Source organism: Schistocerca gregaria, chromosome 5, assembly GCF_023897955.1.
Source record: "Schistocerca gregaria isolate iqSchGreg1 chromosome 5, iqSchGreg1.2, whole genome shotgun sequence".
NCBI classification, from domain to species: domain Eukaryota; kingdom Metazoa; phylum Arthropoda; class Insecta; order Orthoptera; family Acrididae; genus Schistocerca; species Schistocerca gregaria.
The window spans coordinates 168,766,388-168,785,234 of record NC_064924.1 but is presented as its reverse complement, the minus strand read 5'-3'; the positions used below and the strand labels follow the sequence as shown (position 1 = coordinate 168,785,234).

The 18,847-nt window shown below is 40.1% G+C and overlaps 1 protein-coding gene across 1 annotated transcript in view; it reads left to right on the top strand.

The window, feature by feature from the left end:
* The window catches only part of LOC126272441 (CWF19-like protein 1), a 159,129-nt gene that overhangs the window by 6,489 nt on the left and 133,793 nt on the right, over nucleotides 1-18,847 (top strand). Inside the window, exon 3 of the mRNA XM_049975316.1 lies at nucleotides 3,086-3,246. Coding sequence (XP_049831273.1) covers nucleotides 3,086-3,246 — 161 coding nt within the window. The remainder of the gene's footprint in view (nucleotides 1-3,085; nucleotides 3,247-18,847) is intronic.

Here is an 18,847-nt window from a genome sequence, read left to right as displayed (position 1 = left end):
AAATGAAAGGATGTGGGTTTTAAGGGAGAGGGTAAGGAGTCATTCCAATCCCGGGAGCGGAAAGACTTCCCTTAGGGGAAAAAAAGGACAGGTGTACACTCGCGCGCACACACACACACACACACATATCCATCCGCACATACACAGACACAAGCAGACATATTTAAAGGCAAAGAGTTAAGGGCAGAGATGTCAGTCGAGGCGGAAGTACAGAGGCAAAGAAGTTGTTGAAAGATAGTTGAGGTATGAGTGGCGGCAACTTGAAATTAGCGGAGGTTGAGGCCTGGCGGATATCGAGAAGAGAGGATATACTGAAGGGCGAGTTCCCATCTCCGGAGTTCGGATAGGTTGGTGTTGGTGGGAAGTATCCAGATAACTCGGACGGTGTAACACTGTGCCAAGATGTGCTGGCCGTGCATCAAGGCATGTTTAGCCACAGGGTGATCCTCATTACCAACAAACACTGTCTGCCTGTGTCCATTCATGCGAATGGACAGTTTGTTGCTGGTCATTCCCACATAGAAAGCATCACAGTGCAGGCAGGTCAGTTGGTAAATCACGTGGGTGCTTTCACACGTGGCTCTCCCTTTGATCGTGTACACCTTCCGGGTTACAGGACTGGACTCACAGTGAAGAACAACTCCAGAATTTCCTCTCCAACCTCAACTCCTTTGGTTCCATCAGATTCACCTGGTCCTACTCCAAATCCCATGCCACTTTCCTAGATGTTGACCTCCATCTGTCCAATGGCCAGCTGCACACATCCGTCCACATCAAACCCACCAACAAGCAACAGTACCTCCATTATGACAGCTGCCACCCATTCCATATCAAACGGTCCCTTCCCTACAGCCTAGGCCTTCGTGGCAAACGAATCTGCTCCAGTCCTGAATCCCTGAACCATTACACCAACAACCTGAAAACAGCTTTCGCATCCCGCAACTACCCTCCCAACCTGGTACAGAAGCAGATAACCAGAGCCACTTCCTCATCCCCTCAAACCCAGAACCTCTCACAGAAGAACCCCAAAAGTGCCCCACTTGTAACAGAATACTTCCCGGGACTGTATCAGACCTTGAATGTGGCTCTCCAGCAGGGATACGACTTCCTAAAATCCTGCCCCGAAATGAGATCCATCCTTCATGAAATCCTCCCCACTCCACCAAGAGTGTCTTTCCGCCGTCCACCTAACCTTCGTAACCTCTTGGTTCATCCCTATGAAATCCCCAAACCACCTCCCCTACCCTCTGGCTCCTACCCTTGCAACCGCCCCCGGTGTAAAACCTGTCCTATGCACCCTCCCACCACCACCTACTCCAGTCCTGTAACCCGGAAGGTGTACACGATCAAAGGGAGAGCCACGTGTGAAAGCACCCACGTGATTTACCAACTGACCTGCCTGCACTGTGATGCTTTCTATGTGGGAATGACCAGCAACAAACTGTCCATTCGCATGAATGGACACAGGCAGACAGTGTTTGTTGGTAATGAGGATCACCCTGTGGCTAAACATGCCTTGATGCACGGCCAGCACATCTTGGCACAGTGTTACACCGTCCGAGTTATCTGGATACTTCCCACCAACACCAACCTATCCGAACTCCGGAGATGGGAACTCGCCCTTCAGTATATCCTCTCTTCTCGATATCCGCCAGGCCTCAACCTCCGCTAATTTCAAGTTGCCGCCGCTCATACCTCAACTATCTTTCAACAACTTCTTTGCCTCTGTACTTCCGCCTCGACTGACATCTCTGCCCTTAACTCTTTGCCTTTAAATATGTCTGCTTGTGTCTGTGTATGTGCGGATGGATATGTGTGTGTGTGTGCGCGCGAGTGTACACCTGTCCTTTTTTTCCCCTAAGGGAAGTCTTTCCGCTCCCGGGATTGGAATGACTCCTTACCCTCTCCCTTAAAACCCACATCCTTTCATTTTTCCCTCTCCTTCCCTCTTTCCTGACGAAGCAACTGCCAGTTGCGAAAGCTCGTAATTCTGTGTGTGTGTTTGTGTGTTTTGTTCATGTGCCTGTCTGCCGGCGCTTTCCCGCTTGGTAAGTCTTGGAATCTTTGTTTTTAAAATATATATATATATATATATATATATATATATATATATATATATATATATATACACACAAGTTTGTCAGGCTACTGTTAAGTTTGTGTTAATCAGTGTTAAGTATCAATACTTTCTTAAGTTTAACTGTAGACACAACCTTCAGAATTTCAAGTATTTTCCTCTTTATTGTTCATTTTAATTTGTTATTTTCTCTTCCCATTTAACCTGCTGATCTCGCCTGTCTAGTCCCTACTACATACTGTAGTTATTTGTTCATCCTAAACTCCAGAACTCTTACTAATTAATCAGATTTTGTAGTGAGGGATGCCTTGTTGAATATTTTGGTGTCCTCATAATAGTTTTTCATTTGGACGCTTTTAGTATCATTCATTTCATTTCACCCTCCTCCCATAGATAGCCACAGATAAACAATGCCATGTTACACTACACTCTTCTCCTCTTATAGTTAGAGCTTCAGGATTGTTTATTTTTAATAGTAAATTTATCATATCCCATTTGGAATTTTTCTCTGTCACTGATTTCAATGCATTTCTTAATTTCTCATTCTTTCCTCGTAGACAAAAAAAAATGGCTCTGAGCACTATGGGACTCAACTGCTGTGGTCATTAGTCCCCTAGAACTTAGAACTACTTAAACCTAACGACATCACACACATCCATGCCCGAGGCAGGATTCGAACCTGCGACCGTAGCAGTCGCACGGCTCCGGACTGCGCGCCTAGAACCGCGAGACCACCGCGGCCGGCCCTCGTAGACACACACAAGTCGATAAACAATATCATATTATACAATTAAGTTATCCTCCCTCTATCCTGTGAATGATTCATCTGTCAAAGTCTCAGAACTAAGTTTTTGTAAATATGTAATCACAAAATCATTGATATTGTGATAGAATACTGTCCGACATTACTGTCCAGTGGCTTTTGGGATGTGTGTGTGTGTGTGTGTGTGTGTGTGTGTGTGTGTGTGTGTTACTTTTTAGTTTCTATGATACAAATTGTTGTTACAGTTTAGTTTGTGGCAGTGTGGATGGAGATTTCACAACTCTCTTTAAACGAGTGGAAAATGTAAATAAAAAAAACGGTCCCTTTGAATTCCTTCTGTGTGTTGGAAATTTTTTTGGGCAATCAGCTGACTCATGGCAGCCATACAAAGCAGGAATGTTGAAAGGTAAGCAGAGTCTCTAAGTATGTATGTTTGTACTGTTAAAGCATTTAGTTTACTAATTCTTATCAGGTTGTGGAAATATTTACTGTATGTTTAATGAATCATAGAACTTCCAACATCTCATAGCTGTGCTCTGTTGTCCTTTCCTAATAAAGAAAACTGCTATTGTTAAACAGTATAGAGATGGTGGTTGCCTTTTAAGGGCACTCAGCAGCAAAGTCGTTAGTGCGTGAAGAATTGGAGAATAAAATCAGTATAATAAGTCACAAGAGACAGGGGAACAAAGAAAAACACAAATTAAGCAGAAGTGCAATGCAGAACAACAGGCATTGAAAGGTAGATTAGCTTGACAAAGCTCTTCAAAATAGTAGGAAATTTTGCTAAGCGTTATGACTGTTCATAACTGTGATTCTTGTAACAGTTTTGGTATAAGTAAAATAGAAGAAGCATCCAGTGAATAGCTGTTTTAAGTTAATTGATTGGACATGTAACCCATGCCCTAGTCCATCCAAAATGTGTTTGATGGCTCCAAGGAGAGATTTTTTTGCCAAATTGCCAATCAAATCCATTCTGTTTTCTGAAAACCATGATATAATTTATGAAAAAGACCATTATCATGCTGATTTGGGTGGGGCTAAACCCAAATGATTGTCACATTTTAGGAAGCATGGTGTCTCCAAAATGTTTCCATAAACATCTATCTTCATATTGCCACCAAATAAAACTAAAGGCATGAAGACATACCAGAAACCATTGACCTTGACCATCACTCTGAGCCCAGCATCTGAACTACTATGGAAGTCCTTTACAATAGATGATAAGGAGATATGAAGATGCTTCATACGATAATCTTTAGAATTAACGTGTCCTCTTAAAATAATTTTTCTGATATATCTGACCAATAAACAGGTTTAATGGTTCTCTAATGTTTTCCACTTCACACTTCACTTAATTGGCAAACACTGAATCTGAGCACATATAATGCCTGTGAAATCTGCCTGACAAAAAGCGTGAACTTATGGGCCTCTGCCTTAGTGCCTTGGCTGAACCCAGTCAGTTCCCTCTTTGTAACAAAAGAGACATCTATAATATTGTCTGAAATTATGCACCTTAGATATACAGGCTGTGGAAATAAAGTTTCAAAACTGATTTTTTCCTGAGTAGCAGTGCACATGAAAGCCGGTGTCACCACCTGCACCTGGTGGTGGGGGGGTGTTGGCTAAGTGAGCCAAGCATTGGTATTCACTGGAGAAATGCTGGAGTGAAAACATTGCGAGTGCAGGGAGTGTTTGTTTTGAAACGTTGTTGAGAAATCGGAGCGGCCAAAATGCAGCGTCTCTTAGAGCAGTGGTGTTCGATAAAATTTTGTGCAAAACTAAACAAGCCTGGTATGGGAATGATTCAAGGGGCCTATAAAGAATATGCCATATTATGTGCCATGATTTTCATGTGCACAAGAGATATGGCTGTGAAGACTTGGAGTATGATGAATGCTCTGGAAAATCTTCTATGAGTAAAACTGGTGAAAATATGGGCAAAGTGTGTCAAATTTTAAATAGTGACGGATGTTTTAGCATCAGGATGATGGCAGATGAATTGGGTTTGAATCACTAAAATGTGTTTCAGCTAGTGGCAGAAGACCTGATGATGAGAAAAGTGTGTGCAAAACTTGTTCCTAAAGTGCTCTCGGGTGAACAGAGGGAGCAGCGCCTGGCTGTTTTGCAGGAAATACTTCAATGTTTACAAACAGAGCCTAATTTTTTGGACAGAGTGGTCACTGGTGATGAGACCTGGGTCTTCGAATACAAGTTGAAGAGGCAAAGCTTGGAGTGGCACATCTCCGCTACACCAAAGATGAAGAAAGCCTGCAGGAGCAAGTCATGTGTGAAAAGCATGCTCGTTGTTTCCTTTGACACAAAAGGAATGATCCACAAAGAGTTTGTGCCTGCCGGACAGACTGTCAATGGTCAGTATTATACTCAAGTAGTCCTCTGTTTGAGGGATCGAGTCTGCCTGGAGAAGTAAGACGGCTGGGTGCTCCACCATGTCAATGTGACCGTTCACACCTGCTTCGCCGTCACTTAAGTTTTGAGCCAGTTCAATGTGGCAACACTGCCGCAGCCTCCCTATAGCCCCGACCTCGCCCCCAGTGACTTCTTTTTGTTTCCCTGGATGAAGAGAGACCTGAAACAGAAGCAGTTTGATGCAGTGGTCCAAAAGGCTTCGACAAGGATTTTGACCAGCATTCCGGTTAAGGAATTCTAGGGAGTTTACTAGCAGTGGAAATGTTGTTGGGAGCGGTGTGTGCATTTTCAAGACACCTATTTTGAAGAATTTTAGTCTGATATATGAAAGTATTCAATAAATTTTGTGTTCTGAGACCAGCCTTTAAACTTTATTTACACACCCTGTATAACCCAAATGGCAATTTCAATGAAGAAAACTAACAAATTATGGGGCAGAAATGCTGGCCAGTAGTTAACTTCAGGAGTCAAAAGAGTTCATACATATGTATAAATAGAATGTGGAAGTATGTTGTTACAATGATAGGACATGTGGTTGGCTGTAGCTGTGCTCCAGGAACCATCCCGGTGTTTGCCTGAAATGGTTTAGGTAATCTGGGCAAAGCTAAATCGGGGTGCCAGATAGAGCTAATTCAATCCTCCTGAATATGAGGACAGTGTCTTAATAACTGTACTACCTCATTTGGTTTGTTCCTATTAAACAGTGACATTTTGATCACACAATTTGCACCAAGGATATTATAATATAATACATAATTTTGCACTGCACCACTGCACACGGTATCTACATATACATCCATATTCTGTGAACCACTGTGAAGTGCATGGCAGAGAGTGCATCCTTTTGTACCAGTTATTAGCATTTTTTCCCACTCCATTCATGTGTGGAGTCTTCATGATGTCAACGGCCTTACTGCTGTGGTAACACCGGTTCACGTCACATCACCGTAGTTAAGCACTGTTGGGCTTGGCTAGCACTTGGATGGGTCACCATGTGGTTCTGCCGAGTGCTGCTGGCAAGTGGGGTGCACTCAGCCCTTGTGAGGCCTAGTTGAGGAGCTACTTGATTGAGAAGTAGCAGTACTGGTCACAAAAACTGAAAATGGCCAGGAGAGCAGTGTGCTGTCCACATGCCCCTCCATAATTGCTGCATCTGGTGACAACCAAGGGCTGAGGATGACACGGTGGCCGTCAGTAACGTATGGCCTTCATGGTTTGTTTGGATGGTGTATGTTTGTTTTTTTGTCCTCACGGTCCATATGTGAGTGAAATAGAGGGTGTTGTAGTATATTTGTAGAATCATCATTCAAAATATGTTTTTGACACTGTTAGTAGACTTTTTCAAGAGAGTTTATGTCTATCTTCAAGATTCTGCCAGTTTACTTTCTTCAGCATTGTTGTAACATTCTCCCACACGTTGAACAGACCTGTAACCATTTCTGCTGCTCTTCTCTGTATACATTCAATATCCCCTGTTGGTCTTATTTGGCACGTATTCCACACACTTCAGCAGAATTCTAGAATGGATGACATGAGTGATTTGTAAGCAATCTTCTCTGTGGACTGATTGCACTTCCACAATACTCTACCAATAAACCAAAGTCTACTGTGTGCTTTACCCACAACCATTCCATTTCATGTGATTCTTGAGTTTCTGCCGGCATATTTGATAATCAAAATATCCACGGGTGTACTGCCGGTCTATAGTGTCCAACGGGCACAATATTTCGGCGATCAAACATGTCGCCATCATCAGGTGAACTGACGGACTGAACTCCTGTGAATGCGCCCGCACGGAGATCCGTACGCTATGGCTGCTCAGGGGGAACTGGGTTCGGTAGCGGCGGCGGCCGATTTAAATACCCTCCGCCCACGGCGCGCTCCTTCCGCCGTACGCCCCATTGTCAGCAACATCAGGGCACCTACATATTTGTTGGCCAAATACCTGACGGGAATATTAAGTCCTTATGTGGGTAAATGCCCTCATCACATCCGTAATTCCGTGGATTTTGTTAAACGCCTTGATAGCTTCAGGTTGGATGAGTCAGATATCATGGTGAGTTTTGACGTCGTTTCCTTGTTTACGAGGGTACCCCTGCGAGAGTTGCTAGAGTTGATTGGTCAGAGGTTTGATGAGAATACCACTGAACTTTTTAGGCATGTCTTGACTTCCACGTATTTTCTTTTTAATGGAGAATACTACGAACAAACGGAAGGAGTCGCCATGGGTAGCCCACTCTCACCGGTGGTAGCGAATTTGTACATGGAGAACTTCGAGGAGGAAGCCCTGTCGTCATCCGAATGGAAACCTACTTGCTTTTTCCGTTACGTGGACGACATGTTCGTCATCTGGCCACATGGTATGGATAAACTCCTTGAATTCCTTACACATCTAAACTCCATACACCCCAACATCAAATTCACTATGGAGACTGAAACGGAGGGTAAATTACCTTTCCTTGACGTCTTGGTCAGGAGAAGGGCTGACGGCACCCTAGGTCATGGGGTGTATCGAAAGACAACACACACTGATCTGTATTTGCACGCAGACAGCTGCCACCACCCTTCACAGAGGAATGGGGTACTTAAAACTCTAGTACATAGGGCGCGCACTATCTCTGACACAGAGAGTCTACCCCAGGAATTGGAACATCTGAGAACTGTATTTCGAAAAAATGGGTACTCAGAGTGGCAGATCCAACGTGCTCTCCGCCCAACCACTGCATCACAACCTGTTGAGATGGATGAAGTCACGAGGGAGGAGGTAGGCACTGCATTTATTCCATACACAGGCGCACTCTCGGGGAAAATCGCCCGCATTCTGAAGAAACACCGGGTCGGAACTTTGTTTTGTCCTGCGAATAAAACTCGTGCACTGGTGGGGAGTGCCAAAGATGACCTCGGTTTGAGGAAGGCCGGCGTGTACCAGATTCCGTGTCAATGTGGCAAGTCGTATATTGGTCAGACGATGCGTATCGTCGAGGACCGATGCCGTGAACACCAGAGGCACACTCGACTGATGTATCCGAGCAAGTCGGCGGTCGCTGAACATTGTTTGTCAGAAAATAACGCTATGGAGTATGACCGCACGAGGATTCTGGTACAGACGTCGAGATACTGGGACAGCGTTGTTAGAGAGACCATCGAAATTCGCACCAATGACGACCTCATAAACCGTGACTGTGGCTATAATCTTAGCAAGGCTTGGGAACCAGCGATTGGGTTAATCAAGAGTAAATCGAGCAAACGCATAGTTGTGACGACCACGGCGGACAGAGCCATTATACCGACGTCATATCAGACGCCGTCGCAATCTGTTCCACCGCGCAACCGTGGCGCGGGGCGCCTACGGCGGAAGGAGCGCGCCGCGGGCGGAAGATATTTAAATCGGCCGCCGCCGCGACCGAACCCAGTTCCCCCTGAGCAGCCATAGCGTACGGATCTCCGTGCCGGCGTGTTCACAGGAGCTCAGTCCGGCAGTTCACCTGATGATGGCGACATGTTTGATCGCCGAAATATTGTCCCCGTTGGACACTATAGACCGGCAGTACACCCGTGGATATTTTGATTCCATTTCATATCCCTACGAAGTGCTATACTCAGGTGTTTGTGTTAGTTGGCTGATTCCAACTGTGGCTCATTGATATTATAGTCATAAGATACCACATATTTTCATTTTGTGGAGTGCACAATTTTATGTTTATGAACATTTAAAGCAAGTTGCCAATCTTTGCACTGATTTGAAATCTTGTCAAGATCAGACTGAATATTTATACAGCTTCTTTCAAACAGTACTTCATTATAGATAACTGCATCATCTGCAAAAAGACCAAAATTACAATTAATATTGTCCACGAGGCCATTAAAGTACAACATGAATGACAAGAGTCCCAACTCACTTCCCTGGGACACACCATAATTTACTTCTACATCTGACGATGACTCTCCATCGAAGATAACATGCTGTGTCCTGCCCACCAAAAAGTCTTCAATCCAGTCACATAGTTCACTTGATACCCCATATGCCTGAAGTTTTGACAACAAGCATTGGTGTGGTACTGAGTCAAATGCTTTTTGGAAATCAACAAATTCTGCATCTACTTGAGTGCCTTGATCCAAAGCTTTCTGTATGTTTCAGAATCGATGCTGGTTGGCATGGAGGAGATCATTCTGTTGAAGATGCCTCATTATGTTTGAGCTCAGAATATGTTTTAAGATGCTACTACAAATCAACGTCAAGGATATTAGATGGTAGTTTTGTAGATCACTTCTACAATACTAACTTTCTTGTAGATGGGTGTTACCTGTACTTTCTTCCAACTACTGGGAACAGTTTTTTTGTTTTAGGGGTCTATGATAACTTTTAGTTGGAAGAAGGGCTAACTCAGCACATATTTAATAAAGAATCTGTTAAGGATTCCATTGGGCCCTGCAGCTTTGTTCAGTTTTAACGATTTCAGTGGTAGGAGCAATGCTTATGGATTTTACAATGTAAAAGAACATTTGAAAACAGAGTTAAGCATTTCAGATTTCAGCTAATGCTTTTCTACTGTCAATTTCAGTTCCTTTTGTCATTTGCTATGGACTGGACACTAACTTTGGTGCACTGTAGATCTCTGCATATTTGCTTGTGAAAGCATTACATCATAATTATGTTTTGCGGTGACCCCTTTTCTATGTCATTGAGATAATTTTTAATTGTGAAGTTTGTGTTTTTTTAAATTATGTTTTAGCTGTCTTTTTAAATATATTGATTTTGGTAATGTTTTTTATCTTCTTGGGCAATTTATTACACAATTTTATTCTCTGATATAAAATGCTGTTTTGAATTTTGATTTATTTTCTCTTGTTAAATGTTGAGTCCTAACTGGCTCTTGTCCCATGATTGTGTATAGAAGTATTAGTGAAATACTTACTAATGTTTGCCCTGACATACACAACTGAATGGCGCGCGTACACACACACACACACACACACACACACACACACACACACACACACACACACACCAAAAGGCACACATGCCCTGTAGGGCCTCAGGCATGTGAATGGTCTTCTTTACCCTTAAATTATTCAGTTTTTTGAATAGTTCTTTGCAGTGAGCCTGACTGCTACTTATAATTATTATTCTTATGACCCTTTCTGCAGTTTAAAAATTGTGTAATTGTGTCCATGTTTTTTGCCTTTGATCCCCAGGAAAGAATTTAACAGCTAAGAATTGAATGTATGTATGAATAGTAAGTCACCACAAGACATGGGTTGTTACAAACTGATAACATAACCTCATAGAGTGTAACATTCTGATGATGTTCTTTTTGACAATATCATTGTGGGTTCATTCCGTGTGAATTGACAGTCAGTATACTTTCCTAAAAGCTTTGTTTGTTACATATGCAGTACGTTTATCAAGCATTTCTAGTTATAACAGATTCATTTTTCCTCTTCATGCTAATGTACATGTTGTTTGTTTTCTTTACGGTTACTGTTAATTGGTTACATACTGTCCAATAATAAACATGCCTTAAGATTTCATTTGCCTCCTCTATTAGGAGTTCTGGTCTTTTATCAGTGACTAGGATGTTGCTGTCATCAGCAAAGACAGCTTTTTCATCAGGTTATATGCTCTCTGGAAAGTCATTGTTACACAGTGTGTAACTAAATTCCCTTTACAGTTTTTGAGGACAGGTTACTTAACACCAAAACAAGGAAAAAAATCTAGTAAAGAAAGGCTCTCAAATGGATGCCTTAAGAGCTGTGAGTACTTGCTCATCTTTGATTCTGTGAAATACATCTCTTCTACTGCAGCTCTTTGCTTTTCATATTTTAGGGGAGATAGTATGGACCAAAACAAGAAAAAAGTCCAGTGGACAAGGGCTCTAAAATGCTTGCTTTAAGAGCTATGCGCACTTGCTCATCTTCACTACTGTGAAACATCTCTCTTCTATTGAAGAAGTGCTCATAGCTCTTCAGGTAAGCATTTTAAAGTCCATGTTTACTGGGCATTTTTTTTCTTGCTTTGGTCCATGCTACCTACTCCAAAATTTGTAAATCAAAGAGCTTGCAGCAGAAGAAATGTTTCACAGTATCGAAGGTTAACAAGTGCTCATAGCTCTTAGGGATGTATTTAGAGCCCATGTTTGCTAGACTCTTTTTCTTGTTTTGGTGTAAGGAACCTGTCCTCAAGTTCTGTAAAGGGAATGTAGTTACACCATGCATATTAAGAACAGATTCTGATGCAATAGACTAACCTGAGGCACAGCTACATTTATATATTTCTTGTCTGATAATTTTTGTACTAAAAATTTTATCATGAACAGGCTGATGAACAATCTCTGCCTTTTACGTCCTGCTTTCCAGGTAAGACTGGAACCACTTATTTGTCGTTATTCTTACACCTTGTGCTTCTTGTTTATTTAGTAGCATTTTATGGTCAGCAATACCAAAAGTCTTGGACAGGTCGGAGAATATACCTGTGCCATAGTCATCCTTGTCAAGAGCTTCAAATACTACTTTTGTGAACTCTGTAATAGCTGATATTGTACTTCTGCCACTGCGGAACCCAACTGTTCTTCATTAAACAGGTTGTTTTTATTCATGTAACTCATTAATCTGTTTTTGGTGATTGATCCAGTTATTTTTTAGAATGCTGACAGTAGTGAAACTGTCCTGCAGTTTTCTGTATTCTCCCTGTTCATTTCATTGAAAAAATACACAAACTAAAGAACTGATTAGGTAATTATATGTTATGTTTGTTAATGGAATTTGTATGGTGTCTGTGTGCATCTTCAGAACAGAGACAAAAATCTCATCTATGCCTGCTGACCTCTTATATTTTTAATCTCTGTATTGCCTTCCTGACTTCAAGACCTGCTGTGGGGATCATCATCATTCTTTTTGCTGTGTAATTCATTGTGAAGGCTATATGTATTGAATTCAAATTATGGTGTGCCATTTCTTCTCAATACTATTTAAAGAATTTGTCACTTCATGAGGTTTTTACTATTATTCTGTGCCAATCTTTGATTTGTGCCCTCTTATAAGTGTGTGTGCATTTTTCAACTCCATGGTCTGTGACTAAGATGAAATATGTGGGTCAGTTCCTCTCCAAAATTGTGTAGACTCTATGATTTTCAGTGTTGTGATACCTTGATTTAGAAATGCTCTGCTCATGCTTTTTGTTCAGCAGTTCCAAAACGTTATAAATTGTTGGGCCCAGCTGATGTAATAGTTTTTAATTTCTAGACAGTTTTCATTCAGTTTATTTCCTCATCCTCTTTAATATACAGGAAGTGTGCACTTGTGAAATATTAGACCAGGTATGGTACTAGACTGAGGATTGTGTAGCAAACATAACTCATTACATCATTGTCTTTGAGGAGAGATCATCAAAGGTGAGAATTTGTTTTGACTTACGAGAATGTGATAGCACCATTACTGTTTGCACAATAAAGGGTTATTCTAAATGATGGACCCATTTTCAAAAAAATGTATGTATTCAAGTACAAATCCAAAATGAACAAGCTTAATACCAATGAAAAGAGGAAGTTTCAAAGCTTTTTGGAAGGCAGGCAGGCAGGCGGGCGGTGATGGTTTCAGAAGCGGTTGGTAGAGTTCGCACGGCAATAGGGCCGTCATTCCATTTCACTGTCAGTTGTGAGTGAGATGGCGACTGTGGGGCACAAAGTTTTCTGCATTCTTGGGTTCACAAAAATTGAGTTGCAAATTGCAGTGCAGCGGGCATTTTTTACCAAATTTGGAGTTCAACCACCAACTCGCAGAAGCAGTTGCTGTTGGTTTAAGCAATTTAAACAGACTGGGAGTGTGTGCAAAGGAAAAAGTACAGGCTGAGTGCATGTGCTAGAGGACGGATTCGAGAAAGTTTTGTGCGCAGTCTCAATAAGTCTACCAACAGAGCCAGTCTAGAACTTGGATACCCCAACCAACTGTATGGAAAGTTCTGAGACGGTGTTTACTGTGCAAGCCCTATTGATTACAACTTGTGCAGACACTCAACACCAGTGACAAAGAGAAGCATCTCACATTTTGTGGTATGTGCTAGCAAAGATGTAGGATGAAGCCTTTCTACAGCATGTAATTTTTAGTGATGAAGTGACGTTTCCACCTTAGTGGAAAAGTCAACAGACACAATGTTCGTATATGGGGTTTGGAAAATACACATTCACCATTGAAACATGAAAGAGACTCACTGAAGACCAATGTGTTCTGTGCCATATCCCATACAAAGGTTTATGGATCATTTTTCTTTGCAGAAAGAACTGTAATGGGAATCACGTACCTGGACATGTTGGAACAATAGTTGTTCCCTCAAATTGTGGAAGGTTCCCAGGACTTAATTTTCCAACAGGATGGAGCTCCACCCCGTTGGCACCGTGATGTACAAGGCTTTTTGAATGACTTCCTCCCTCAGTGCTGGATCGGTGGCAGGGGACTTGAGGACCTGCTCTCCACTTCCAGTCATGGAGATCTTCTGATCTCACACCCTGTGACTATTTCTTATGGGGTTATGTGAAGGAAGCTTTTTATGTCCTGCCTCTACCACTCACTCTGAATGATCTGCAGAACTGGATCACTGCTGCCATGTACACAGTAATAGCAGGTTGCTTTCGCATGTGGGATGAGTTTGGCTGTTGTGTCGATGTTTGCTGTACAGCCATCGGTGGCCACATTGAACATTTATAACATTCACCACATTTCTAGTTATTAAATAATTATTAAAACCTAATTAATTTCAAATTATTTCAAATTATTAAAGTGGTATCAAGCATTATGAAAACAAAACTTTGAAATTTTCTCTTTTCATTGATATAAAGCTTGTTCATTTTGGATTTGTACTTGAATACATACGAAGTTTTGAAAATGGGTCCATCATGAAGAATTACCTTGTATTATTATTATTGTTACTGTTAATTTGTTACACAAACTGTAGGTTTGTCAATTATGCCTAATGAATCAGAGTTGTTTTCCTTCTTTACATGCTGTTTGTTTGTGGTAAGACCATTACTGTTTGCACTGTATTATTATTTTTTTTATTATTGGTGAATTCTCCCCAGAAATGGAATACGTTAAGCAAATAACTCAATCAATTCTCCTTTGATTTCTTCTTGTTCTTCCAATAGAGTTTCATTCTTTCCAAAAAGGCTTGTTTACGCCAATCCGACCACTTTGGTCTGTACTGTTTTTCTTTTGGTTGCTGGGATAAAACTTCATTTGTCTACTTTGTGTCTGATGGTGTCTCTTTCTAGGATGTTGGCTGGTCTTATGTTTGCATTATTTAGGTCCTTTCGAATTTCATCCAACCAAGGTGTGGAATTCTTAAGTGATGTTACATAATCTATTATTCTCTTCGTCAATCAGTTTTCTGGTAGTCGGCTGAGATGACCAGAGAATTTCATTTGCCTATCCCTAATATTAATTTTGATGTTTGAAAGCATTTCTGTTGTTTTAATTGATTGTTAATTGATTGTAGCCTATAACCGTTTTGGGTATGTCTTCCTTGTAGAATTTTCCTGATGATCTTTCTCTCTTCTTTTTTGATGTCTTCAAGTTGTTGTTTTCTGTTAAGGGTTAGTATTTCACTTGCATAGAGGATTGCTGATTTTGTGACAGTATTTTAGTGTCGAATTTTTGCCCCTCTTGACTTTTTTTGTTGTTGTCTGTTTTAACTTTTTGGAGGTGATGTTGCTGCAAGATTTTTTCAATATATGTCAGTTCGATGAATTCTCCAAGGTATTTAAAGTATGGAACCCTGTTAATTTTACCATATTTTGTTTAAAAGCTTGCAATTTCTGTTTTTGAACAAAAGAATTCAGTTTTCTCAAAAGAAATTTGTAAACCTACTTTTTCTGCACATTCCTTGAGTATTTCCAGCTGTTTGATTGCAGACTGCTCATCCTCTGTTAGTATTGCCAGGTCATCCGCAAATGCAAGATATGGTATGTAGAGGTTATTTTTGGCAATGCCCAGTCAGATTGGCTTCCAAACCCTACATTTCTCGAGTTCTTCCTCCCATCGTTCCATGACTTTGTGTAGAACTACTTTGAACAGAACAGCAAAGAGTCCATCACCTTGTCTCGCACCTGTTTTAATGTTAAAGGGTTCTGAGATCTCCACCTTAATTTTTACTTTAGATTCCATGCCAATTAGTGTTTGTTTTATGATTTCTCATCTTTTGGGATCTAATTCCCTCTCTTCTAAAATTTGGAATAGTGAGGGCCTGTCTATTGAATCATATGCTTTTTTGAAATCTACAAATGTGCATACTATAGGTTTTTGTCTGAAAGCTCACATTTTGAGTATGGTTTCAAGGTTGAAAATTTGCTCTGGACATGATCTGTTCAGTCTGAATCCTGCTTAACATTCTGCTACTTTGGGCTCTAATTGCTGTTGTGTTCTATTCAAGAGACAACCTGATAAAATTTTGCAGGTAACTGGTAATAGAAAGATCCTCCTATAGTTGTTTGTATCTGATTTATTACCTTTTTTTATGTAGTGGACGACTCAGAGCAATCTTCCAGTCATACGGGATTTTTTCGGTTTGCCAGATTCTCTCTCTCTGTCTCTCTCTCTCTCTCTCTTCTTTCTTCTCTCTGTCCTCTGTCTCTCTCTCCTTATCTCATTTTCTCACTCATTTTCTAACTTTCTTTTTTTTTAAATGGCAAGTCCATATCACAAAGTTAATTAATTTTCATTTACAAGAAAGTTTCATCAAGTGCTGGAGTACAGATTTGTTTAAGGGTTTGTAATCTTTCTCATTATGGCTACTTTTGCTCTCAGGATGGGATAATATTTCACTATGGTTTGTTTATTTTGTATATGTGCTCCTGCATTTGGTCAAATCTTGAGGAAAATTGCAAGAGGGGACTTCACCATGAGCTGTCAACTTGCAACATTCATACAAAAACATGAGCAATAAATTAAGTAAGAACTTCATGAAATTGAAACTGTTTTAAAGTACTTGTTTATATGAGAAAACATAAGTCAATACCCTTAATCATTTTTTACCAACTGCAAATGGAATCGAGAGGGATTCAGGGACAGCAGTCTGTGATTCAAACATAGTAATTCTATTACATACATATATCATTTCTTGCTAATAGCAGACAATAGTCTGTTGAACATGTCTCTGAAAAACTGTTCACACTCTCATAAAGTGTTCTAACTGGGAATCTTTATGGTGCATTGATTATAGCGTCTCACAGGACATATTTTAAAAGCCATAATACTCTCACATAGCACAGTACTAAAATACTGTCTTGGAAGTGATGATTGTCGACAGTCAGTTCAGTTCAACAATGTGCCTAGCATGTTACAGTACACTCCCGTGGAACTTCTTGCATGTTGTTCATGGTATTGTACTACTTTATGTTCATGATTTAACTGTCATACATTATACTCAATACTCAAGATTCATACGTTCACGCCATCAAGTCACCAGCTCTGGGTAAGTGAATATTCACAATGAACTGGTTCGTTCAACTAACAGGTCATCCATAAATAAATCACACTGTTACTGTATGAATGTGAATGTGGTTACCTTCGCACAATTAAGTCAGTACGATTTACGTCGTGTCCTCACTGTACTACATTTCAGATTGCTTCCAAATCTCTCACAAATTCACTCTGTACATGTGAATGAGCAGTACCAAATATAACCAGCATAACAATAAAATCTCCATTTACTGTCAGATAACAAATGAAAAATGCGTGCTTCTGGGATTATAATCATGCTCATGCCTGATACCTGTCTATGTGCACATTTTTTTTTTGCAAGTGGTTCAGGCATTACCAGATTACACCATATTATTACTTATCTCCTTGGGAACTCAAAGGAAATTGACTCTACCTAGTCCAGTGTAAACTGAATAACTATGACTATTCAAAATCAAGTTTCAATCATATTGTTGAGAATTGTTTTTACAAGAGTTCTATACCTAATGTCTCAATAAACCCATGTTGCTAATATTGTTATCTCCCACATGAACAAGCAACACAACGTTTTTTCTGCAAGTGTAGTTCGTGTATCTTGCAGTTAATGTAGTATGTAACACCCATGAGAAAAAAATATCCCTTTCTCTAGCATTGACAGATTCTAAACTACATATTTATACCTCTTGACTAATATCATTTGCAAAGTAAGTAAGAGTTGACTGCTGCTATTTCTATTTACGGAAATCATAAACTGCTATCATATGCAAAGAAAGTTAAATAATATTCCACAGTACATCCTCTCCTCACAGAAATGGTTTTGGAAGAAACTGTGATGAAATTATTTCATGAACACACATGTGCTATTATGACATTTACATATTAAAATATACACATATGTAATATTCATACCCATAGTCCACTGGAGTATTCAATCAGAGGGTATGTAAATCTACTTCTTACTTTCAATTAAAGTTCACACTAATACGTATACATCACAGTGTCAGTCTTTATATGTCAACAGATGTTTGCTGCTAACTATTGATATATGCACTTCTTTAAATCCAGATGAGGGTAGAGTCCTTTTATCTTGTTGCTCCCAGGATAAGAAAGTAAGTTTTGGATCCTTGTGATCACAAATGAACCTGTATACAACATTTACAAGTTCCTATTCTTTTTAGATAATAGTGTTGGTTTAGGGATGATCCATAATTAGAACTGTGTCACCATTGGTAATCTTTTGTGGTCTAAATAACTTCTTGTCAAAATACTTTTTTCTTGTATTTGCTTTGTCTGTCAAAGTAATTCCTGCTTCTTGAAACTTCTCTTCCCAAGAATCTGTGTTCATAGAATCTGATGGGGTAAATTTACCCACACATTCTTTTCTTTTTTCCTTACTATTAACTTTGTCGGTGTACAATTAGTAGACATGTGCTGAAGGTTATTTATAATCTCTTCAAACGGTTTCACATAATAGAGTCAGGTCATCTTCTTGATGTGACAGTATGTCCTCATGAATTTCGTTACTTCCTGAACATCCATTCAGCACAGTAGGCTTCCAGGTGGTATTTTGATATGGGTATGTGCTTAATTTGTTGATGTTTTAGAAAATTCATGCCATGGAAACTAATGAAATTTTTGGCTTTATCAGGCAGTAGAGCAAGTGATTTTCCTACTTTAGGGATATAATCATGCACTAGCTACCTGAATATAGGTAAACTTGTAGCGTTTTTATGGGATACCGTACTGTATACTGTGTAAACAAATCATAAAAACCTACAAGGTACTTGGAAACTGAACATGCTGTAGGGAATGGACCACAGTTGCCCACTGGTAATGTCTGAAATGACTTTACAGGTACTATGGTGTGCAACTTGCCTTTACAGCACATATTTGATGATTTTGTCTTTTGGCAAATAGTGCAAGTTTTCGGTAATTTTTACACTTTCCTGAGCATGTTTAACAAATGATAATTAGTACAGATTTTCTAGGTACATTTTATGACACCAAAGTTTCCCTATGCATGATGGGTATACCAAATTAATTTATTTTCATAATCTGTATGGATGAAAACATCAATGATTGGTTTCTGGAGTACAGCAATAGAGTAAATTTCCAGTTACTATTGTATAGTG